Raw genomic sequence first — 26477 nt, 5'->3', positions numbered from 1 at the left:
AGACGTTAAGAAAACTGCTTTCTGACTCTTCTTGTGTAAAACAGTCAGCTGATATTTCATTTAGTGATATGGCAGAAGGGTGTTTCTCTTCTATTGCCAGAGCAGAGGAAATGCATGCGAGATCCCAATCCAGTATATGGACTTTGTGTTCATTACAACAAAATTTGGACTGATGTATTTGGATCCCTGAAATTTGTCCTATACTAGGTGAAGACCCTCACATAGGGGTGATGTCTACATTGCAGTGAATTATATGGCTGCAGGTCCCATAAAACATATCCTATACTCAACGTAACAAACGTAGTTGTAGTAACACAGGGGTCAGGTCAGCAAGCACAACAGTTATCAGGTCCCAAGTAGCTGAATAAATGCTATGGCACTTAATGAGAAGTGAACGTCATACCCCCGTTGCCCTACCATTGCTGGTATCCAAACAAGTCAGGTTAAAGTTGGTATGGGTACATCTACAACAGCTCAGTTATGCTTTTGCCTTCTGCAAAAATTTATTCTAAGAACCCAGATCACTGGCACCTTTAAGTGCTTACACTTTTTTTGCAGATCTACCCCACAAGATTAATTAGTCTAATTGTTATTTGTTCCTTGGCTTGACATAATATCTAAAATGTCACTGATCTTCAGTTGGCTAAAACTTCTCTGCCTGTTTGTGTTCCATCCCCTCTTCCCTATCCACACCCACAGTACCACCACCCTTAAAGCAAAATCTGATCTGCTTTTGAATCCGTTCCTAAACTGCCATACTATTCAATGGTTGTAATCAGAATTAATCCACACAAAATACAGGACTGAAAGCTGTGGTGGCTTAACAATTTGACCAGCTATCCCTAATTGAGGGGAAGGTAACATCTGTTATGAAGGCTGACCCTTTGAAAGCTGGCCTGACAGTTTTATCTTTCAATGTAGCCTACTGCCAGCGTCTGTCAATGCCCTGAACAGTCCAAATGGGATCAAAACCTGCAGAGTTTATGCTTGCAATAGACAAGGATGATGAAAACTCTTTCTACCTGTGAGGTACTAAAGTTGAAAATATCTTGCTTATTCCTCACAGGAAGCCTGTGGTAAGAGTGATAACTGAGTGCAGATCTTCCAAGTTTCAATCAGGAATTTTGAACAACAGGTTTTACGTCCTTCCTGAATATTACTGTGTGCTAATACTTTAGAGATGCCTTTTTTAAAAACGTAGACAAAGCAACTTGCTCATGTGCTGCTGATGCTTAAAACCACAGACATTTCTTTCTGTATCTACAGACAGAATTTTCATCAAAACGCAAACCTCGGAGGAACAAGGACGTAGTAAATGATGGTATGACAATCTTCTCAGTAAAAGCTCCAGGCTTGATCCTATGTTATTCAGCTATGTAGTGCTCTGAAACAAGCAAATTTAGAAGCATCTGAGCAGACCTGCTCTGATGCTGCATAACAAAAAGCCCTGCTGACTGACTGTGGAGGTCTTCCTGGCTAGCAGCAGTACAAGGACTAAGAAGGGAGCACCTAGCAAAACTTCTCAACTGTACACAGGGCTTGAGTATTTTGAGTACACAAAATACTCAAGCCCATTTTTCTTCAGAATACTATTCTTTGTTACATCCCTTTCCATTTTTTTGCTTAGTGTCCTTGAGAACATGGGAATGAGAACACAAGGGGACTTGAGACTTAGATCAATTGACAGAAGACAACCTCTGGTATATAAACCAACTGTATGCACACGCGGCCAACTTGTGTTGCAGTGCAACAGCTCTGTGCTCTCTGCTGCACGCTCTTGGCCTAATCCAAACCTAAATGAAGCCAATGGAAATCTTTCCACCGACTTTAACACGCTTTCGATCAAGCAAGGGCCTGCCTGGATTAAAGTTTTACTTTGAATGAGGTAAAGAGAGCTCAAATTACAAAACATCATTACTAATTACAATATGTACTATAGAATATTTACTAATATACTTTAATGTACGGTGTTAGATAATGTTCTTTGGAGATTTCCATTAATTGTCTCTATGATGGTTCTTGTAATGTTTGTTTAGCAAGAATTAATTTGGTTCTTATATGGCACAGTACATGGAAAAAAAACCCTCTGTAATCCTTTTAACTGACTTTAAATGCTCATTTGAATATAATTATTTTAAAGGATTAATAAAAAGTATTTTTTAAGTTAGCAACAAATTAAAAGTTTAGGAAAAAAACAGAGGTTATTTTATTGTCTTTACATCTCTCTTTAAAATCATATTAATTTTCCTTTCCAACACTATTTTATTGTATTAAAATATAATCATGCTAGAAAAATTTCTCATTATGTTAGCAAAAATGAATACAAGGTAGATAGTATACTAACACAATGACTGTAATCTGCTAATACAATAAGGCCTTCCTAGTATGTTTAAACAAGAATTCAGTTCTTGATTGTTTCGACATATTTCCAAAACACTGTCTCAAAAGTATAAAATGTAGCACATTTCCATGCTTAAGGAAAAGCTCTGATGCCCTCATTTACTGCTAAGAAACAAGAAACAGCTAATAATGCATAAATTATGTTGTAGCAGATTCCATTTCTGTACTAGGAAACTGTATATTTTGTGGAAATAAGCATGTACATGACTACTTACGATTAGCTAAACACAGCTTCAAGCATATATCTGAGAAAATGGTTCCGGCCTCTACTGTGTCCTGAAGCCCAACAATCTAACCTCCAGCTGGTCTGAAGAAGAGAATTCCACTATGAGAACCTGCCGTGGGGACCAGGCATATACACAGCCATTAGCTTTTCTGATACCTGACAAGTTTGACCACTTCTGTTACAGCTACTCATTAAGAGTGTTTCAAAAAGAACCCAAGCAACACTGAGTTTTGTAGATCATAATCAATATTTTTTACCCAGAAACTAGCAGCACACTCTCTTTCAGTGCTGCTACACGAAAACAAGCAAAGTTGTGGAAAAATGCTCCGTTCAGGCTTGATACCATGCACACTGCCAAATGTGGTGGTGGTATGAAAAGTCCATCCTAAACAGCACCAGGAGCAAAACCAGCACCAGCAGCACAGACTGGTTACCCAAATGAATACAGGATATCCTCTTCTCAAGCAAACTTGCTTAAGACTACCTCAGGACAGCATGAACTAGAAGTACCATCGTGCTGTACATTAATACTCAGTTACTCTACAGTAACAATAGAAAGACCAACCCTCAGAGCTGCTGTTTTCAATTCCTGAGCAGATCGTGTGCTTTGCTGTACAGAGATTCCCGTAGCAGGAATCTCGTATTCTTGTTGCCACAAGACAATACATCTGACAAAGTAAACTATAACAACAGGGACTCAAAGTACTATCTGTAAATATCCAACAACAGAAGGTAAAGGTAGGGAACAGAGATATAGAGAAAATCACCTAGAACCTGAAAATTCAGAGAGATCCTGAAAGATTCGAGTTAAGCTTGATGTTACATCTAATTGCAGTAGGCCTTCCCTCTAAAGTTCAAGTAGTTTTCAATAATAGCATCAAAAATATATAACCTATAATTACTGTGTTGCACTAGTTTGGTGTTCCATGGGAATCTCAGATCACGATGCGTTTCATTCATAAGAGTCATTGTTTGGCAGGTCTCCAGGACAGGAATTCAAGGGAGAAAGGAAGTTAGATCAGTTGACCAAAAGGAAATAAATCAGATTATTTGAATATTTGCTCGATGGGGAACAGAAAATTGGCATGAGAAGAATTTGACACTGAATCAAGTTTCGGACACAATAGCAGCGCTCACAAATTTGATGTAGGGACATTAGTGTTGGTCACAAGGGTGTGCCGCCTTCTCCTTTCTTCCCCAGATAAAAAGACTCTACACATTGTTTCAACAAAAAACCAGTAAGTTTCAAATTCTGTAAGTGGCCAACAATCTCTTTTGTAGCGTCAGCAATACTGACCTGAATACAAATGCTTCTGGATTGCTGAAAGCCAGGGAGGAGCTCTTTCCACCTTTTTTTTCATGGAAGAACCTGTGACAAGTCAGAATTTTTTGCAGGAGAACTGGAGATTATCCTGAAATTTGGCTTTTTAAATTACAAATACAGTTAATTTGCAATTATAAAATGAAATGCAGGTGAACATTTGAGTACTTCATTTGTGTGCATTACCAGTGCCAATTTGTGCCACAAATTGGCTTGTGGATACCAAATAAGGAGCACAATGTTTGGATACAAATTGTGTCATGAAATTAAACTTGACTTCTGAAAATGTATCCCTACCAAACATATAAATTTACAGGTCATAAAGATGTCACACATCTTTCAATTTTTGGAGTGTTCTCAAATTAGCTCACATTAAGAAAATATCATGCAGCCGAATGGTCTAACGTCTTGCTAGAACAAATGGCAATGAACATCCAATATCAATACATTTATCAATTACCACTTATCTGTATACCAAATACAGTCAATTATTAAATGTAAATAAAATAAATCTCTTAAAAATTGATTTCCCAGATGAGAGGAAAATCTAGTTAGCAAGCTGAGTGTGAAATTTACATGTAGTTCATGAAAAAGTGATTACTTACGGAATTAATTGATTTTAGAAATGAATCTGGGGATGTAAAACTATGGCATAAAAAGGAATTGAATCTGAAGATCTGTTTTATGTCCACGAGAAAGGTGTTTATTTTTTCCTTCCATGCACAGCCAATCCCAGAAGCTGTGATCCACCAAGAAATCCCTTCTCAAAGCCATATTTCCTATCATCCATCTTCATAACACTTAAACTGTTGCCTCCTTCTCACTCCCCTTATAGCTGAACTGTTTGTCCACAACTGGGTTGTGTCCTGATTTGGTGTCAGCTATTCCTTTCTCAGAAGTCTTGATACTGAGATTTAGTTTCCCACCTGTCAAATCGTCACTCAAAAATGCATCTTCTTACAAATTATTTCAATCACAAAACCTCCCATCTTTCACATTTCAGTGCTAGTGATGTCAGCCTTATCCCTTTGTCTTTTTCTTGCCGTTTCTCTGTGCCTCCCTTCCTGTTGCTCCTTATATGCAAGATGTTCTTGCTGAACCATATTCAGGCTGCTCCTAAATACTTGTTTCATCTGTCTCACCTATGAAAGCTGAAAGGACAAGAACGTGTAAGACAATCTTCCAAACAGGCAAGTCCTTTACTGAATTCTCTGCATGGAGTAACTATTCACCTTTGAAGCACCTAGCACAGCGCTATTTGGCTGAGAATTCCTGATGAGTTTCTAAGAGCTTTTCACAATCTTGGAACAGCTTAAGGAAAATGCGAGCTCTGATGCTGGAAGACAATCCACAACAACCAACCTTGCAAGATCTAGGACTAGCATTTTTGACGTTTTCACTTTACCACATGAATCCAAGACACTAGTGGGAACTTTAAAAGGATTTTTCCATCCTTGAAGAGTAAGGTTGCTGACCCTAAGTCATTCTGTCCCAGCATAAACACTTAGGTATTGTATACATTACAAGGTTTACTTTTGGAATGGACACCATACTCCTTTACAGCAACTAGGGTTGCTGTAAAACTTGTCACCTGTCTTTCTTCCAGAGCACTGCTGTTAATTCTGACAAAGCCACCTCGCTTGCACATGTTGGGCCGTCAGACTCTTCTGGAGCGCTCCTGGGTGCGAGAAGTTGCTCTGTTCCCCCAGAGCGGCCTCACTGCGAGGAGGGGGCCTATGCCCCCACTGCCGCCAGGGGAGCTCCCCTGCCCGGGAAGGCAGCACCTCTTCCCCCGGGCCGGGGCCGGGGCCGGCTCTGGCTCTCCCAGCTCCCTCGCCCCTCGCCCCTCGCCCCTCGCCCCAGCACAGCCCGCCCTGCCTAGTTGTCATGGAGACCAGAGAGGCCGAGCCCAAGGCAGCAAAGTGCCCGTTGATTGGCTGCGGGGCAGAGTCCAATCGGCGGGCGGGGTGTTCCGGTGGTGCCAAGATGGCGGCCAGGTAAACACGGCCGGGAGAATGCCGGCGCCGGGGTTGTGGTGAGGCGAGGCGGGGGCTGTGCGGGCTGCTGGGCAGCGCCGTCGGGTTTGCGGGGGGCCGGAGGGGCGGGAGGTGCCGTCTGCGTCCCCCCGCCTGGCTTGGAGCGGCATTTCGCTTCTCTTCGCTTCGTCTGGAGCGGGCTGCCCTCGCCTCGCCGGCCTGCCCCCTTCCCCGAGCGGGCTGTTCTCTCCGTCCTCCCCTCGGGGGCCGGCGGAGCTCACCCGTACCCGGCCTTGCCCACCAGGCGGGAGGCGGCGAGGGGAGGCGTTCGCGCTGCCCTGGGAAGGGCTGGATGTGCTCCCCCGCTGCCCGTGGAGAGGGACGGGAGGCGTTTGCTGCAATGTCGCGCTTAAACCGAAAGCAGCTATAAACAAATGCGAAGTGACAAAACTTTAAAGAACAAGGAAGAAAAAAGAAAGCTAATAGCTTCAACCTGTGTACCTAAATTCTCTACTCAACTTCACTCTGAAATAGTAAGTATTAGAAGCTTTATAACATGCTTGTCTAAAACATCTACTGATAGTTACTTTTCTCAAGAGAAATTAAAATATTTCTGATTATGTGTTTTGCTATTTCTGCTTCTCTTTTCTGCAGGCTAATTATGTTTTTATGTTGGCGTGGGTAAGTTCACGTAACTCTGGTGCCTTTGCAGTGACTTGAAGTGGCTTGGACTTGTTTAAACTGGAAGATGTGGAGTGGACTGTTACCTCCAGGACTGAATGAAAGTGATGTTGACTTAAGTTCTGATGAGGGAGATGAATCGCATGGTTCCTTTTCAAAGGAAGATGCAAAAGAAGATATTGAAAGAGTTCAGCTTTCTGAATTCCAGGAGAATGGGCCTGAAAGTAATGCCAGCAGTGAACCCATTTTGCTATCAGTGACAGATGGAGAAAACAAATCTCAGACGTGCCCTTCTGGAGTTTCTTTAAATATGTGGAATGTGGGTATTGTTACAATTTTCCAAATGTCCAGAGCATAAATGCAATATACTCAAAGTCAAATGGCTAATTTTTAAATTGAAATAACTCAGTGTTGAATATTCAATATATAAATCTGAAAGGAAATAAAATATGATCAAAGTGCAGTCATCATAACATACCTTAGATTGTTTCAAGCAGGGTGGACAGGAATTTAGATAGGAAATTAATGTAACTTTTTTTTTCCCTAGTGCAGTGGTGGTTGGAAGCACAGCAGGGAGATGGTTGGATAACTTGACAGTTGCATAAAGACTTGTGGTTTTGGTAGTTTATGGGCACTGAGCTTCTTCGTAACTGCTGTCTGCATTAGTAAGGATTTACAGCTAAGTATATCAGCCACTGTACTGGTGATGCATATCTGTGAAGTAGAGGTGTACCCTTCTGCTTTCTGTAGGGGTTAGTTGCAGGCATTCAGACTCATAGTTGCTTATAACCTCTGGATTTTCCTGTTACATGTAAAGACAGAAAAAAATAAATAAAGCAATCTGTGTTTTAGGCTTTTGAGTCAACATAAGAATTGGCAAAAACTAGTTACTCTCCTCCATCCATCCGTCCATGTAGGCAGCCTGCTGTGCAAGGACTATGCTGTCAGTAATACTTGGATTACAAACTACGAGATAGGCAATAACTACATTGAATAGCTCAGGAGTGCACAGCCAGCATAAGTGTATTCAGTGTCATGTCCCATGAGAAAACTATTGGGTTTGAATAGTCCTGGGATTTAGGGAGGACAGAAAGTCAGAGAGAGGTGATGAAAGATTAGAGCCAGTTCCAGTTTAAAACCATCAGAGTTGGATGGTCTCAATGCATAGATTTTAATGTGGTAGATATAACAAGGTACTGTGGATAAATAAGATAGTGGGACAACATTTCTCAGCACATTATGTAATTTTTAAAAAAATGGGAAAAAAATTTAAAAATACTGACTTGCCTTTTCTTAATCTTGTAGAAGTTTTTGGAGCTTCAGAAGAAAAACCGTGAAATGAAAGCCCAAGCAAATCAGGGAAACAAAAGCCGAAAAAGAAAGCGCCATAGAAAAGGTGTTTTATATAACTACAGAATTTATTTTCTCAAAATGGAATTAGTATCAAATACATTGAAAGTGGGATTTGCTGGTTTTGGGTGGGGTTTTTTGTTTTGTTTTGGGGTTTTTTTGTTGTTGGTTTTTTTAACCAGGAATTGAATGCCTGAGTAGATGTACTCTAGTTATTATCTAGGATTTTAGTTTTCCAGTTGTATACATCACTTGTAGGACTAGGTTGTAAATTGCTACTTAAAGTTAAAGTACTGCATTTGTCCCCTTTAAAAAGGAGGTAGAACTTACTCGGTTAATACTGATTTATAGCAGCTAAGTGTATTTCAGTAATTCTGTAAAACATACTTTTGTGTATTCTGGTTAAAACTTCTTCACAGATATTGTAGGAGGTTCTTCATATGAAAAGTCTTACAGCTGAGTGGTTTAAATTCACATGATCATTGGGTAAAAATCCTAGTGTGTCAATCTTTCAAAGGAAATGTGACCAGTTAGAGTTCTGGTAACTTCATTGGATGCTGTAGGGTATTACTGTGTAACGTTGGGTGTTTTTTTTTCCCCCCCCTCTAGAAAAACGGAAAAAGAACGATGAAGTGACTAAGAGGTATAACCAGGTCAATGTGATTATCTGAGGTCTGTTTTTAGTATCAGGCAAAACTTGTAAAAAAGCTTGACCACATGCATGGCCAAAGCGTAGCTTTGAACATCATGTAAAATGTCTGCTGAAGTTGTTCAGTGTCTCTGTCGGGCAGGCTGAATTTGATACCAGTGATTGTTTGATAGAGTTTATTGCTTGATTTTAAAAATCTTCACAAATGTGTAATTTAATGTAACTTAAAATGGACTTAATGTTATTCCTAATGATGTTTTGCATGTAATTGCATACAAGCTCCTGTTCAGCCTGCTGCTCCTCCTCTTCTTTTTTCTCCTTGGCAGTGTTAGGTTAATGGATGGACTCGATCTAAAAGGTCTTTTCCAACCTAAATGATTCTATGATTCTATAAGCTTGCTTTCAAGATTGTGGAATTACACTTACAGAGGGGAAGGAATAATTAATTTCACTTCCATTAAAAAATCAATGGGTGAAAAGAGCATGTCTGCCAAATGGAAGAATTTCTTTTAGCGTTGAAAAGAATATTACAAGTTGTGGAAAGGGAACTGGTTATATTAATGACTTTTTTGTTGTTTTTAGTAGTCAACAGTTGGCAAATGAAGACAAATGGAAAGAACTTACGCAATACTTTGGAATCAATGATAGATTTGAATCACCTGTGGATAGCAGGGCTCCACAAAAGGTGACTGTTGATACAAAAACAATGTCAGCTTGTACTTGGCAGTAAAAGAACTCAGCCTTAACTGAGATAGGAATAAAACTGAGACTATTTGAAAGTGAGTAAACGATCAAGTCACTCTAAAGAAGGATAATTTTGTGCACGTTTTTAATGAATTTCCTTTTAGATACCACATGAATTGTACTTGGATTGAAAGGTTGCTGTGCTTTCTTTTAAGACAGTATCCATGCTTGTTTCCTGTCTGGTTTTCTTTTCCATTAACATGAGAGACAGAAGACTTCATATGCATTATTTGACTTTTTTTTTCTTTTTGTTTTTTTTAGTTGTGTTTTAACTTTAAAATGTGCCAAGTAAATCCTTTAGTTGACACCAGTGGCTATAGGAATTAGAGGGCCAAACCTCCCATATGGCTTTACTGGATTTATAACACATTCTGTTCATAAATATTATTGTGTACCTAGGCATATTTGAAATAACTTGTCAAGGATGTTGTACCAGTTAAGAAACTCATTATATTGTGAGTTCCTTGTAGCACTGTTTGTTCTATAGTTTTTCTAGTAAAGGCCTATATAAACTCTGTGATGTTAAGTGTTCAGTTAGGCTCCTTTGTGATAAACTTTGTATTTTTCAATTGCCTAAAGTAAGTTTCTGCGTGCAGGTCATGAGCTATTGTTCACTTCTGTCTGAGTTCTTACTTTTGGTGGGTATTTAGTTGTCATTAAACTGCTCAGGATAGATCTGGAATGAGGCCCAAAGTGTTAAAATGCAGATGCTTTCCACGTAAGTTCAGAGATTTAATCACTAACGGAACGTATGTCTCATTAATTTCAGAAAAGACATATAACAGAATTAGCTATCACTGCAACTTCCAATTATGTACTTTTTTTAACTTCCGCCTGAATAATTCAAGTACAGTATTTGCAGATCAGTTTCTCAAATTCTGTTTTTTTACTTTTATCTTTTTAAAAGGTATGTGTTATGAAACTGTCAAATGTGTTTTCTTTAGCATCGCTAATATTTAAAACCAGTGAGGCTGTATATTGTCTTTTGCTATGAGAGAGTGAGTTTTTTGTGAAATTTCAAAGTCAGTGCCTACTGCTGTGCTACCCTTCTGTATTCCTTCAGAAGTTTCCAACTATAATTTCCAGTAAATATTTACTTTTTATTGTTACTTGTAAATGTTGTCATTAAACAAGTTATGTTACATTCATCATAAAGGTTATTTTCTTATTTTCAGAGGTTCAGTTCTGAAGTTTTTTCACTGTTTTCCATAGGACTGCTAGAATTTTTAATTTATTAGCACAGTGGAGTGGCACAGTGCCAGAACTCAGTTTTTGGATAAAGATAAGATCTTAGAAGTGTAACGATACAGTGGTAATTGCCATTCTTCATGTTACCTGACACATATATTTCACATTTTGTTTAGAAAGCTCCAGGGATGGAAGAGATAAGCCAGATCTTCAGATGAAATTTTATTGTGACAGGCATAAACTAGTCCGTGTAATTTTTTTAACCTACAGTATTATCCTGCACATAAGGTGGAACTAATGCAATGATTTGTGCTCAGGCAGCCTTTCAGTGAATTCTTAATTATACTGTCCATTACAATACATAGACAAAGTGATTTGTGTTACATAGAAATTACAGGTTTATGCAGTGTCTTAAAATAAAGAATTTTATGAAAGAAATATTTTTAGAAAGGAGATGCTCCCTTTAAACATGTTATTTCTTTATTTGTCCTAAAGATATTTGCTTTTCTTTCTCTAGTCTGGCCTTGAACTTAGCATAGAGAAGTCTGTGGCTGAAGGTGACATTGATAAGGCTGAGGAGCTGAGTGATAGATTAGCCATTCGTGAGGTAAGTGGGCTATTAACAAAAGCTCTGAGGAAACATTTCGTTTGGTACATCTGGACAAAAAGTGTCATAACTAAAATAGCACTGAAGATTGTTTGGGGCATCTTTCCTCTTTCCTAAGCAGATTTCTGTCAGTGATTGAAGGATTTTGCTGCTGATCTAGTAATGCTTGGACAGCTGTAGCTATGTATAAGAATTGAAAATACAACCACAAATGATCCCAAGTAACCTTGCTTTAAAGCCTTCATGCCAGCTCCACAAGTCAGAGGAGTCACTAACTAGTCGTCTATACTGAGCTTTTGATTTTTCTGCATGTTGCAAGCCAAGAAAACAGGAGTAGGATGTTCCCTTCCTGTCACTTCCCTGTGCCTCAGATTTTTCTTTGCATTCCCTCCCCAATAAGCTTGGGAAGCCTGAAGAAAGGTAGAGATTTAGCAAGCTTAGAGCAAGACATGCCGAAAAAAGGACAGACATACCCAAACTTGTGCACCAGTGCTTTTTTTTCCTCTGTATTCATGTGATCAGAGGTTGATGGCTAGAAGAATTCTGAAGAAGAATGGAAGTAGATGGATGTCATACATATTGCTGTAGGCTTAGAATTATGTTTATAGAATGAATAGATGTGTTTTTCTCCTTGTCATAATTTTTTAGTATATAAATGTGTATCTTAAAAAAAAAAAAATCCAGGTGAGAGAAACTAAATTTTTTCAAGATGTTGTCTTGTTAGTTGGTGTATCTGAGTAATTTATGAAGGCTATGCTGCTCTTTGCTACAAAAATTGGATCTTTTAAATTTGTACGTAGTGCTGAGTGAATACTTAAACTAGTGAGGAATCTGCAGATACTTTTGGTAATTGCAATTTCATATAAGAAATAGTTAAATTGGTGCACGTATGGTAGGTGGTAGCAGCTGAAGTATGTAATTGAAATCCACGAAGGCTGTTGTCCCCACTGCTATTTGTGCGTGGGGAAGAAAATGCAAAGGAAGAAAATTAGGATAATAAGACAGTTGGAATAGTTTTGAAGCCAGGTAAATAAGTACTAAATAATACTTATTTGAGGCGAGTGGAGAAGCTATCATTTTTAAGTAATCTGATTTATGTAATTTAAACTCTAAATATTCTAGATTTGTATTAGAAATTAATTATATAATTTTTGCTTTCATTCCTCTATCTTGCATATTCTTCCATCTTCACAGAGGTAATGGGAATTTTCTGTCCACTGTATATACTAGCAAAATTCAGAGGTGTTAGAAAAGGATTAAAGACAAATTCTGAATACTTCTCATTCTCATACAAATATTTAAAATGTTTCCTAAGTACAGGGTTTGAAGCTAAGCTTTAATGTAAAATTGCAGATTTAAATCTGGTTAATGCAATATAATACAATATTGTGATGGCTTTAGAAACAGATGGTTTTTGAATGGGAAATATAATTCTTAAGGTTAAGTAAAACTAACTGTTCCTCAGTGTGTGTTCTTACACAATGGTTAAACTCCTCCATTTAGTCACTCAGGGCAGTTTCTAATGACTAGACTCTTATCTACCGTTTCACTGGTGATCACAAAACTTCAATCTGCAAAGATAACAGCTATTGACAGTGATAGGAATGTGTCCTAATGTTCCCTTTAAGTCTGACCAGCTCCCTGTGATACTGTTCCATTACCTTTCATGTGTACAACATGAAAAACACTTGCTGTTCTCCTTCACAAATGTCATTATCCCATCTACTCTAAAGTGGTTAGAGTATCATAATCAATAAAACATACTGAGGTTCTAGTGCAAATTGTTTGACTATAAAAACAAATTAATGTAAGAAGTTTTAAGGTTTTGTAATATTTATGATAAACTGTTATCTGATTTCAGTAGCCATGGGATTGTACAACATCTAGCATATCCCAGGTGCTACAGCAATGTATTATTATTTGTGGAACATTAGCTCCAAATTGTTGACTTTCAAATATTAGCATGTTGTAATTCTGAAAACAAAATGCTTGAAACATTATTAGTATTCACAGCCTTGACTTGGTTTTGGTTAAGTGGGTTTATCTGAATAAATAGTGTGTTGAAAGAAGGAAAACTCAAATGACTGGCTTGATCTCATGAGGAGTTCTGTCAAGGCAGAATCCGTGTGAATTCACTGGGGTTCTCTACTGTTGTAAAGATGTGCTACATTACCCACTGCAAGATTCATTTTTCTTTGTGACTTTAAGAAGCTGTATTTTTTTTTAAATTGATCTTTTAAAATACTTTTTGTTCTAAGGAAATAATTCTAACAGTGACTAATTCTGATTCAGTGAAGAGCTATAGCAAAGGATTTGACTATGGAAGAGGTTGATTCAAAAATCATTGTTTTTTATACAAGTACAATTATAAAATGCTGCCTTCATATTGTGTAGTATTGATTCAGTCGCTACTTTCCGTCTCTTTGCAATTTCAAGAAATGTCCCTTTAAAAACTCATTTTACATAATACTTCTTGGAAGTGAGTTAATTTTTAAAGTATGTGGCTATTTGTATCGCTCTAACTTCCAAATGCAACACAACACTGTGAGCAAGTCAGGCATGGAACTATACTATGACTGTATTGAAGTACACCACTTCTGAAGTCTAGAGAAAGAAATGGATGAATTATTGTTCTTTTATCTTAACTTCATCTTTTTATGTATAGTTTTCATTTTTCTTGAGCAATGTTGCGGGGTTGGGGGCAGGGAGTGTATGAGAAACAGCTGCCTTCTGTTTGGGGTACAGCCCCCCTTGCAGCCATGTGAAAAACGTTCAGTGGGTAGGTGTTCTTTTTGAAATCAGGTGTATGGGGTTTTAATCGGCACCATTTTCTTTTGCAAGAAGCAGTGACTGGAACCTGCTGATAAAGCTTTTGCTTTGAGGCACAGATCCCAGAGTTCTTAAAGCTGTTTCCTGCCTTAATAAGTGAAACTAATTTTTGATGTATAACATTTATAAGCCTGTGAAACTGATAGGGCAGCTTCAGTATTTAGAAAAATGAAGCCAAAAATAAACAGATTATGAGAATAGGCAGTAAAAACATGTCCTAAAAAGCAAAGGAATGCCAAAATGATACTGTCAATATGCTGTCATTATGACACAGTGAGAAAAGGTTTTTAAAAACCAGATTCCTTTAAAATCAGTGATGATTTAGGCAATATGCGTAATCTAGCTGCTGTGAGTGGATCACTGAAATTTACATCCTAAAAGCCTAAATGATACTGCTTCAAGGTTTTGAGTCTGGTTTCCATGTGGTACTTGTTGCAGGTTCTTTAAGGAAAATGTTATTGTACTGCTATAAATGAGGCTTTGGGCAATATTATTTGTTGCTTTCTTCTGCTTTGATGAATAAGCACAAATGCTGATTTTAAAACAAAACTACTTAAATCTAGTAGCATTTGAGGTTTTAGACTGATATAAGTTAGAACTTGGATACCGTATGCATGAGGCTCTGTATTTACTAGTGACTGCATGTGTGGATTCATATGTAGCTTTTGAGACTAGCTAGAAATGTTTTACCCCTTTTTTATTGGCAGTTGCACTTCTGTTAAAAAAATGAATCGTACATATGTGGTGATGATGATGATATTCAGTCTAATCTCTTGGCAAACCTCACTACAAAGTATTACCCCTTGTCTCCTGTTGTCATCCTAGTTTGTGGACTAGGAGAGTGATTGCAGTTAGTTTGGGAGTTATCAGGGTGGCAGGTCTCTAACTTGTAGCATCTGTGGCCTTTCCCACAGCATGTTCTCTTGTGGGGTGGTCTGCTTCACTAAGAGTTCTAGTAATCCTGAAATTCTTGATTTCTTTATTTTATATGAGTGAAATTCTTCCTGAAGGAATACAGGCATGTCTGCATGATGTTGTACAGAATAATTTAAGCCATCAGTAAGTCTGCTTCTTCAGCTAGACTGCTTCTAGAAACCAGCCTAGCTTGAGCATCTCAGTGCTGTGGTGCAGTTACAGTATATAAGATCAGCACTCCTTTGATGAATTTTTGTTGAGCATCAATCTAATGCAGGTGGATCATACTGCTTAATCTTAATTCACTGTGGATTTTTAAACACGCTGTTAGACTGAACTATTTCTGTAATACCTACTGCATAGTACCATTAGTATTAGATAACTAGCAATTCATTGCAGTGTGCTGGTATAATATGAACAGTTAAGGTTTATTATTGTAATCCAGTTGCTGTCTTTGTTATAACATTCCAGGGCTTTCAGCATTGGCAGAGAGTTCTTAATGTTTTAAAGTTCTTTCAAATGTAGAATGGCATACTTAAAGCTCTTGTTCAAACACTGCATTTAATGGTGACTTGTTTACATTGAGAGATACCAACAGAAGTGTTAATATTAGCGTAGGAGTTACCCAAAATATTCTGAACCTTTTAGAATGAAAGTTGTTGAGAGAATGAAATGTTATGTGGACACATAGCTGGGCTGAGATAAAATGGTTTTCTTGGTGACACTCTAGGGTAGGATAGTTGAGATTTAATGGTAGCAAGGTACTTGGATACGTAGCTGGGAACAGATGCTTGGAATTATGTCAACTTTTCTAATGCTTTCAAAAAACCTTTTTGGAATAATATCTTGAAATGTACTTTAATTGTTCCTACTGTGTTTGTGGGAATCTGCCTAGATTTTTTTGAAGAGTAAACGTTGATAAATTAGAGCACTGTGACTGTGCATAGTTGGAGGTGTTTATCCTTTTGAGTAAGGATGGTATGTGGAGATATCTGGTAATTTCACTTTGCTGTAAATCAGTTTCAGTTTGGAGTGATAGTTGTAAAAGTTCATTTCCTAATTAAACCAAATAATTTTAAAAGATTTCCCCACACACACCCCTAATATGTAAACCTGAAAATATTTTCCAAGCTTTTTTTACTGTAGAGAAAGAATTTTTCATAGTGCTTTTGTACTCAAATCATTGTGCCATGTCTCAAGAAGCAGAATGCAGATTTCTTATGGCTCTAATATTCTGAGAACTAATCTGGCTAAACCTCAAACTTTGCATTTGCTTGTGTTTTTTGTGTTAACTGTCTGGTAGGTAGGTGCCACATTGTCTAAGAGTGCATTAGCCTGAGGACTGTAACTTGAACACGATAAAACAATCTTGACCATATTAGACTTACCTGTCAAAAGGAACTTTTAAAATATTTTGTAACTTAGTGTGCTAAATTACTGGAGTAGTTGTCAGTCTCTAAATGGCACAGGCTTTTTGACAGCACTGTTCCTGAGTGCTTAGCTTAGTGGCTTCTGGCATTTTGGTGAAACATTTTTAGAAAGCTGCAATTTATAGGGAAACTATGGTATTGTAATCAAGCTTAAATGAAAGATCTACATGGTAATGAACAAAATTAATTGCCTATTCACTGGGATACCATTCTCATGTTACAGCAAGATCAGTCCTGCTGTTGTCTTCAAAATTTGTTGCATCAGTTTTGATTATTTTCTAATGACCAAATTAGTATCTGTTGTCTGTAAGTAACTTCTAGTCGTATAATTTAGAATGGGGAGTACACAAGCAAGGTTGTATGTCATAACCATTGAGAACCATTCTGGAAACTGTTTTCTATTTGAAAATCTGGGTAGGATATGATTGATCATGAGGTCACACACACTGTTTCAGATGGACAGGTTATAGTGCTTGATGCTCTTCTATTGGTAAAAGAGAGTTTCATTTCTAAATTCTGTGCAACATTAGCAATTTATCATAGTGCTTTTAGGTACCTGAAGTGATTGATGCAATTTTGTATGGAATGTCACCAAGCACCAATTAACTTGGAAGTCTTGCCCATTGAAGGACCCGGAGAAAAAAAAAAAGAGTTTATTTTTTATCTCTGAAGGATTTTCTTTCTAACACTTAGCGGAGGTGCTTCCACATATCTCTCTTCATTGAGGTTGTTTTCTTTTAACCTTTGGAACATGGCAGGGTTATCACCTAGAATTACATTCTTATGCTCCCTTAATTATGTATATCTTTTCCTTAACAAACCTTAAAAAAAGATTTCAGATGTTACAAGTCTAATTAAAGAGACAGACAAAGCACAGTTTATACTGTAGATTTTTTCTGCAGTTCAATTAATCAGCATGTTTTCTCTTTTAATTAAAACCATTTTAGTAAATTAAAGCCCACAGCAAAACACATATATAATTTGTTTGTAATTAGCTCTTAATTGGTGGTAGTTGAAGCTTAGCACCCTTGGTTTCTTTCTTCATGATTGCCATTTTATTAGCAGCCAGTCATTAATTAATCTTTTTTTCTAATTAGCTTATAAAACTGTTGATGGCACATTATTGTAAATGTGATTTTAAGTTCAAAGCTTGTTAATAAGCTTTCTTACTTAGAAGAACAGAGATAAAGAAATTGCTGAAAACAGTACTACAGTTCTTTTTTTAAAACTGCCTTTCTTATAAGGGGGCTGTGTAAAGCATCTAACAGCTTATAGTTAATTTTTTAATGCTGTGTTTTCTCATGAATGGAAGAAGTTACTTGCATTTAAATGTTTAAATCTAGCAAAGAGCTTAATATTAGAAGAGTTTTCTGTCCTTGCTCCATTACTGTGTCATCCAAATATAATTTGATGTTGTAATACACAGCATAAAAATACAACAAAGGTATTACAAAGTATTTTACAGTGGAAGTTGAGCACATCATTCAAAGGGGACAATTTTCACTGCAAAATCCACTCTGTATTCTTGTTTGCTTTATATATTTTATATACGTCAGCAATGGATAACATTCCATAACATAAAAGGAGAAAATCATTGCTAAAGGCAAGCCTGAAATAACTAGATTCATATTTGATGAGAAACTGTAACACTGTATTAAAAGGCTGTTTGGCGTCTCTGGTATGATCCTAGGATATTTCAGGACCTGTTTGAATATAGATGTTTTGTTAGAGCTTCTGTAGGTTTAGCATTTTGTATGTCATACCTAAATATTTCTGGAGCAGTTCTTGAATCTGTTGTCTCATTACTTGTATCATTCAGCACTTACATTGCACAGTGCTATCTTAATGAAAAGTCCTTGCTTTATGGTATTTAATGTTAAATGTCTTGATTTTCAAGGAAGTTTTCTGGAAGTTACAGTAGATTCTGTTGCAACTTAATAAAAATGTTTACTTTTCTGCCTGAACTTTACATACTATTTCAACTTCAGCCATTTCTTTGCTTGTTTTAGAAGTGTTTTATGATGCTGTGCAAGAAACACTAGAAAGGGATAGCTGACAAGGAAAAAATTAAAAATTGGATAAAAAGTAAATGAATAATGTCATATTACTAAAAAGATGAGAGGCTAATTTGTGCCGACTTTTTGCTAATTTTGTTCAAGCCTCAAAATGAGGAGCTGTCACCCGTTCTGTGTAGCACTGATGACAGTGCCAATGATCCATGAAATAAGCTGCCGCTGGCTTTGTTCTGATAAGAATGAACAAATCTGCACAATGTACGGCTCCCAGAATCTCATTTTCATACTTGCATGCAGGCTAAAAGAAATAAGCTGTTTGCAGGCTTGATTAATCAGACATTTGAGGGTTTTTTGTCTCTTTGATCTCTTTCGTCTCCTAGGTAACTTGCTTGACATTAATGTTGAGCTTGAGTAAAGACAATCAGGAATTGTAGACCAAACTGATATAAAAATTAAAGACCTTAACACTTTAAGTACTCCAGTAATGGTTCCGCTTTACTTCAGAAAACATCTGTTTTCATTTAATTAAAGAACAAAAGAGAATGGCATAAATATTTTTCATAGAGACCTGTTATTCCATAAAAAGTTAAAGTATGATAATTGGTATTTTTAAATAAATGCCTTGAAACTGTTCAAAAAGAAGCAAAGCTTCAGAAATTAGTTACAAGGTAACAATTTCAGATGAGTAGAAAATTTATGAAAAATAATGGATAAGGAATTTTCATTTATGCTACATTAAACATCTAGAGTAAGATATTTGACATGATTATTGGTCAACTTCAAAATGGAAAGGTCTTTGCCCTGTAGAAACTAAGTTGTTTTTTAAGTTTGTCTTAAAAATATATATATTGTGTTACAAGGATGAACCATTATATCAGCTTTACTACCCAATATGATTTACACACTTTAAACCTGTAAAATTGAAAGGAATTTAAAAAAAAAATGTCGCAGTGCGTTTGCTTGAGGTTATGCAGACGCTTTTACAAATCTTCCAAGTGGCTGTAAAGATGAATGCCTCAAGGGTCTAGCCAGGGCCCTGCTTTTCCAACCAGCTAAAGCCCTTATCTTAAATCCAAGCAAAGTACCATTAATCTTTTTGAAAGACCTTTTATGGCTTTTAATATATCCCAAATTAGAACATTTTACACCCTTGGTTCCTGAAATATGGTGATAAAAAGCCTTTAGAGCTTAATTTTCCTTACTGCATGCTCTGACCAATTTGCAGTTCTTTGTGATAATGTTTAGACACCTTAATTAAAATGCAGCAAAATATTGGATGTTCTATATGGAAAATGCTGATACTTTGACTACACAAGAAATTGTTGTATATATTTTTATTCATGCTTTCTTACTTCTTTTAAGATTGTATTTTATTGAGTTATCTGATGACCTGAAATGTTTGGGGTTTTTTAATGTAAAACCCATTGACCAAGCCTTTACAGATTTCTTGGGGGAAAGGGGGAGGAGGTGGAGTGAAGATGTATGTCTGGGTGTGGGTGGGAGCAGAAGATGTTTAATCTGACTAAAATGTTTGTGTGCGTTTCTGTACGACACGTTTGTTTTCATGTCTTGAAAATTTGACTCTCTGTAGCCTAGAAATTATAAGATTAATGCTGCAAAATGTTGCTCCTTTTACTTGCACATACACTACAGAGGATCTTATTATCCCATTTTTTCCGTACTTTTCAAAGACGGAAGAACTCAGTCTGTCTTCCAAGAAATACAGATCAAAAGATTTTTCTGTAGCACTTGTGTAGACCTCACTTGTATATATTTGTATGTGAATAAGTGTTCAATAGGCCACTAGAATATATTTTAAGGAGATGCTGTTATTTATCACATAGTAAGAGTTAATTTTAAAGTATGTTATGAGGTAAAATACAGTTCAAAAATAAAGGCATGGTTCTGCTGATGGACTGACTTCAGCCATCACATTGGTCTATTTAAGCTAATAATTAGTCCTGTTTCAATTAACAAGTAAACATTTTTTGAATATTTTAGGAGAGTTTTCTTAAGCATTTTTATACTGCAAGTATATTAAAGTTAATAGCTGCCCTTAAATAGTAAGTGACAATGCAAATAAGAGAATGTTATGCTCTAGTCTTTGACTTGAGATTTGGCAGTTCAGATGTTGGCATTGAATTACTGATTATATAAAGTGTTAATGCTCAGGGGAAAAATGATGTAGCTAATAATATAAGTTTTGAAATGTCTGGTCACATGAATTATTTTGTGCAGCAAGATGAATCCATAGGTGCATATTTATGACCTTGTAACACATGCAAATAGTAGATGGAAAACTTGTTTAGCGTTATTTATTTTGCACCTTTTCCTTTTAAAATATTCTGCTTACCTTGCAACTGTTTGTGTTGCCAGTGTTTAGAGCCTCAAACAAAGCACAAACTGATGTTGTGCTTACTGCCTACATGCATGTAGACTCTCAGTCTTCTGCAGAAAGGCTACTTTCTTGATTCTTAAACCCTGAAAGGACTGTAAGGTAGAATAGCTGTTAGTGATGCTGTTTTGTTTTGCTTTGTTAACAAAATGATCAGGGTGTCAACCTACCTACAGGGTGGGTGTTTGGGAGAGTTGTAGAAGATGTGTCAGTGCATCTACACCTGAAGATGCGTTCTCCCATTCTCTCTCATCTTACCTGGATATAATGTCTCTCAGAGTAAATAAGAATTGCCTGTATAGATGCCGCAGATTATTGAAGTGTATTGCCATTAATAATGGAACTTTAACCAAAGTGTTAAGGAGTGTTCTTTCACTTGGGTCTCCCATGCCTCTCTTGTTTGATGCTCCCATGACATTTTGGGGACATCTAGAATATCCAGTCAGAAACATGTTAGCTAACTTCAGTAGGTTTGGACTGGATAGGAAGAAAACCTCTTTGTCCACATCACAGTTTGTAGCAGTTTTGTCTAAATGAATTGCTTGTTTGTCTTGGAGAAAAGTGGTAACTTTTGAGACCAAATCCTCCCATAATTCATAATTTAGTTGCAGATGATGTCAAGTCATGACAGCAATCACAAAATGTAACTACAATGAACAAGTTATGAATGCTGATTAGGAAAATAATCTGGTCCTAGTTCACAGTACCTTCTTCCATTTTTTTTGCTTTATTCTTTTTTTCCCCTCGACTTTCACTAAAGTGAACTTAATTCTCACAGTGTGAATAAGTTTATGAAAGTAAAGTAGTATTCACCTACAGCCTATTACGATCTTATTTGAAAAGCATGCGTATTATCCTACTAATCATCTAAAAGCTGGTAGTGTGAAGGCTAAATGTCAGATGGACTGTAAGGACACTGCTTCATTTACTTTCTGGACAGACTGATTAAAACATGACTACTGGTACTACTGGAAAATGTGTGGTAGTAGCAGTTCTTCCTATATAAAACTGTCTTTTGGGTGGCTTTTGTATTGGTAAGACCTGATGCTATTGTGTTAGCACAGCTGAGGTCACAGACTGGTCTTAATAATGGAGACTGTGTGTGTATCTATGTCTATACATTTATTTAAAAAACAAACAAAAGGATCTAGTGGGCTCTTGCCCTTTACTTTTATTCTTGAAAAGGAAGGATTTGGTGAAAAGGATTACTTGCCCCAGGATCCTGCTCCTCTGTATTTCTCCCAAGAGATATTCTTGCTTGTCTGATCAGACATCCTGTTTTCAGCATCAGCCTAATGTTTGAAAGATATTTTAATATCTATTGACTTTTGAGAAACAATATCAGACCAAGTAATTTGTGAGGCTTAAATTTCATATGAGCCATTTGCATCTATTCAGTTTTCCTTTGTTCCTTTTTATGTCTTAGCTTGGTGTGAAAATTGCCAAAGCTGCTGCTTGTCGCAACTTTGTAAAAGCCAAGCAAGAAGCAGAGGCTGCCCAAGAAGCTCGAAAGAAAAAGAAGCTTGCTTGGGGGTAAGTCATTTGAGTATGGAATTAAACATTTGTGGTTTCATTGGCACTAAGTGTATACAATACAATCTCAGTTAAATGTTTTCTTAGTTGAAATAGGCTTGTGCTAATCTTATTTGTTAGTTTAACCTTGTTGGGGTTTGGGGTTTTTTGGTGGGTTATTTTAGCAGTGTATCACTTAAGTACAGAAGCTTTACCAGAATTAATGCATTGGTCATATGGCTACATTTGCCTTCATGTCTTTATTACAGTATTAAAAATTTTTTATTTTTGTTGTTATTAAGAATAGTATGGTTGAATACCTGAAACACATATGCTTATGACTCCTAACATTTTTTTTTTGCTCTGTTTCAGATTTGAAGCCAAGAAAAGATGGGAAACAAAAAGCAACATGGGATACATGTAATCCATCCTGTTTTCCTCAGGCATCAAATACCTGTTTTTACTTGAAGAATCTTTGTGGGCGACTTCTTAAATCTAAACATAAAAAAACCTCAAAACAATACTGAACACATCAAATTCCTTGTGTTTCTCTTAATGCTGTTAGACTGCAGTCTATCTTGTTTTGGCTTTCTCTTGTAATATAGCAAAAATACTATCTAAACATCAATACTATGTTAAATATAGTATTTTTCTCCAAAATATGAAAATCTAAGATAACACATTGTAGAATGCGTTTGGAGTCTGGTAGAGAACTCTCTAAAGTTGGAATAAAATACTTGGTCCAAATGTGTTCTGTGCTGCACTGCAGTTACAATGCATGGGTACAAGGAGAGGGATAAGTTTTCCTGCTAAGGTTATACAGACTTAATGCAGTAAGTACTACTTTTCTGATTGCTTGAAAGTTTGGGGGGACACTAAATAGAGAAAAGCAAAACCACCGTACTTGTTTAAAACTATTATTATTTATGCATTTATGGGCTTAGTAAACGTAAACAGAAAAAAAATTAGCTGAAAATCAGGGAGGATCTGGTACTATTCGTCATGTCCTGGTGCCATGTTCTTCAGCATATTTCAAATTCCCATTTTCCTTTCCTTCCCAAGAACTCAAGTTTTAAAAGCCCCAGTTTCTTGGAGCAGATAAAGTATAGAAATATGTATCTTGAAATATATCTGAAATATGTTCTGTTGTGCAGTTAGCTGCACCCAAGAAACAAATGCAGATTTTACTCCAAGTCAAATGTTTTACAGATCAATTAGGATTTGAATGTTTATGTTATAAGATTATAACAAGAATTGATGATAATGTTTCTTCAAAATTGTTCTCAGTGAAAAGTAAGGACACATTCAGAACTAATAACTTTTCTCCCTGAAGCTCTTGCATATGTTTAGTCACCACAATGCCTGAATTGAATTGGCAATGTAAATGTCAGTTATTGTTAACCAAGATTAATATGTTTCAGGCCAAAGGTATGGTATTAGCGTAATGGTGATTTACTATGTAAGTACTTGAGGCTAAAACAACTTGCCAACAAATAGCAATTTGAAGTTTTATGGCACCAATTCGAAGAGTTTAGGTTTGCAGTCCAACATGGGATAGTGCATTTTTGTTCATTAGCCCTCAGGATGTTTGATTCTTTTTCTTTTTTAGCAGAGCATCATATTTCTTTCACAAAGATGAGAGTTTGCAATATGGTAATCTGCAGTTAGCTGTAATTAGTTATGATGACAGAGTTGAATACAATTGCCAGGATTGTAAATCAGGGGCTAAACAGGTTTCTGCAGTATAACATCATAAATCTCAGTATGGTTTACAAACTACATTAGGTTTAGAAACTTTGCTGTGGAAGGAAGCAAGTGATATCTCTTTGTAAAGTGATGATAAAGGTAAATTGCATGTTTACTTGTATAAACAAACAGATTACACCATGAACATTCATCAAGATTTTTCTCAGTTCCAAATGTTCCTTTCCAAAACTTAGAGACACTCTGTCTATAATGTCTGTTATTTTTTTTAAACAGCTGGCAGATGAGTGTTAGATAGTTGACCTTTCTGCTTGTTATATACTGAAAAGCAGAATGATACTGTTGTTTTCAGCACAAAATTATCAGTATTCCATTAAACATTTAAAAGCAGTATATATTAAACAGATGCTATACGTTTTCTTGTAATAGTTGCTCTTAATAGTAACAGTGTTTATTAGTCAAATAAAGATCTTGATCTAATTGTAAAGCTCAGTGCTGTTTGATATGAAAATGTGCTTTAAAAGAAATCCAAACTATTGTCTGAGAACTTACCACATTGTATTTGTTGCAGCAGTGCATACCCAGCCACCTGCAATATTTTGCACTTAAAATAACCAATTAGGTTTATGTTAGGCCATTAATAATATAACTGTTTAGGAAGTATACAGCATATTTGCATTGGGTTACTTGTGTGATGAATTTAAAAATTATCACATTTCAAGTATTTTGATCTACCTGAAGTATTTGCTTAGAATATTAGTTAATTCCCAGAATTATACCATGTTCAAAAAAAAAACCTGATTAACAGGGAAAATACAAAAGCCTAATACAGCTTGAGAGAGATCATCTGAATACATAATAAATGAACACATAACTGTACCTTTAATAAACAGCCTCCTGAATTGCTGATCTGCTTCTAAGATGTCTTGCATTCCTGACACTTTTTTGTAGTTTTGCTCTGTGCTGTGAATTTTGTCCAAACAAGTAAAACTGCGTTCTGAGATTTAACTTTTCCTGTTTTTTTAAGTGTTAAAACAATCCAAATGCTTGTTTCAGTTAACGGAAACCTTTTTAATCTGCTTAAATATATAATCTCTTATACTGAACTAAATTTGAGATGTAATAATAATTCTTTTAGTGCAGACTTTTCATTTACTATCTCCTCGTCTGACTGAAATTATGTATCTAGAGGAATGTACTTAAATTATTTCAGTACAAATGTGCTGTGAAGCCAAATATTTATTAGGAGCTCATTTGATGATATCTTGAGTTGGACAACAGTTAAAAGGCAGCCTTGCCTAAGCTCCTTCCTACCCCTCAGAAGCCTTGAAAAACTTAAATGCATGCACTAGTTTTGCCCCAATTTTTTCTCCACCACAATTTCATGTTTCTTCCAACTATAGTAATGGTACCCTCCTGGATATCCTGAATAGTCTTAAGTCATTTGAGGAAAAATCTTGTAGCTTCCCAAGTGCAGTTCTCCAGAGTAAACAGGAAAAACTAACTTTGCAAAGGGGAATGTCCTCTCACAATTAGCCATCGTTCTTTGAACAAGGGTTGTATCTTGAGCTGCCTGGCCTGCTCAAAGCTAGCTCTGTTATGTGCCAATAAAGCCTCTTAATGATGTGCGTTACTCAGGTAGTGTAACACAGTGAGGTGGTTAGATTGCTTTTGGTTTTACAATAGACTTGGTCAGTGTCAAGTTGATGGCTCTGTGCACTGTTTCACAAAGCAGTGTAGATGCTCCTCATTGTACACCTCTCTCTCACGTTGGTGTCATACTTTTTCATTTCTACTCCCATCTGAGGATAGTCCAGACTCATGTTCTCGCAATCCTGTTGCGTTCCAAGGCCTACACAATCAAGAAATAAATTGTTTATCAACTCCTATGATAAAATACAGCCAGTTTGAAGTTTGACAACAGCATACTAATACAATTACTAGTATTTCTTAATACTGCATTCCTGAGCTCCTAAACCAAAGAGTGGCTGCAGGGACAGTTTGACAGATAAAAACGTATATATAGTTGTTAGAGTTTTAATAGTTTTTTTGCCTGCAACCATAATCTGTATCATTATTTTTTTCATTTAATTCTGTTGGACAAGTTTCAAAGATAAATATGGCGTGTAATAAGCCTTTGCAACCTCTAATTTGTGAAGGAGTGTCTGTCCAGTTAATACTTGCTTGTTGAAGCAAGGGGTTTTGAAATAGCTGAAGTACAAACTGTAATTACTGATGTCTGTTTCCTCTTCACCTATGGCTTCTGGCATTGGATCAAAAAATGTAATGTATTGCTTAATCTCAGAGCATTCCCCACTTTCAAAAATACTTACTTCATGAGAATTGTACAGCGCTAAATGACCTCAGCAAAACCAGAGTAGACTTTTATTTGGCATTGATCATATGTAGTTAATCCACCAACAGGTATTTTTCCTGTTATTTTTGAATGTTGGTAATTTAGATATGCATGTATTTATAATGTACCTCTAGTGTAAGCTCAAAGCATTTTAAAAAGTACTAAATATATTCATAATA

The 26477-nt window shown here is 36.5% G+C and overlaps 1 protein-coding gene across 5 annotated transcripts; it reads left to right on the top strand.

Annotated features, from left to right (window-relative positions):
* Positions 1-5862: 5862 nt before the first annotated feature.
* FAM204A (family with sequence similarity 204 member A) lies at positions 5863-22989 on the top strand. Of its 5 annotated transcripts, none has more exons than XM_072870230.1 (8): positions 5863-5944; positions 6578-6923; positions 7910-8000; positions 8564-8597; positions 9186-9288; positions 11053-11142; positions 22153-22259; positions 22611-22989. In XM_072870230.1, exons 2-8 carry the CDS (start codon positions 6672-6674, stop codon positions 22660-22662), a joined length of 729 nt encoding a protein of 242 aa, XP_072726331.1. In that variant the 5' UTR covers positions 5863-5944; positions 6578-6671; the 3' UTR covers positions 22663-22989. The 5 variants fall into 5 exon arrangements, with proteins under 5 accessions (XP_072726331.1, XP_072726334.1, XP_072726335.1 ...); XM_072870233.1 differs by having other exon boundaries at positions 5929-5944; positions 6636-6923; XM_072870234.1 differs by lacking the exon at positions 5863-5944 and adding an exon at positions 5989-6456 and having other exon boundaries at positions 9189-9288.
* The last annotated feature ends 3488 nt before the right edge of the window (positions 22990-26477 follow it).

This window comes from Ciconia boyciana, chromosome 8 (genome assembly GCF_034638445.1).
Source record: "Ciconia boyciana chromosome 8, ASM3463844v1, whole genome shotgun sequence".
In the NCBI taxonomy this organism is placed as follows: domain Eukaryota; kingdom Metazoa; phylum Chordata; class Aves; order Ciconiiformes; family Ciconiidae; genus Ciconia; species Ciconia boyciana.
The sequence above is the reverse complement of the archived record's forward strand: the minus strand, read 5'-3'. Positions and strand labels throughout refer to the sequence as shown.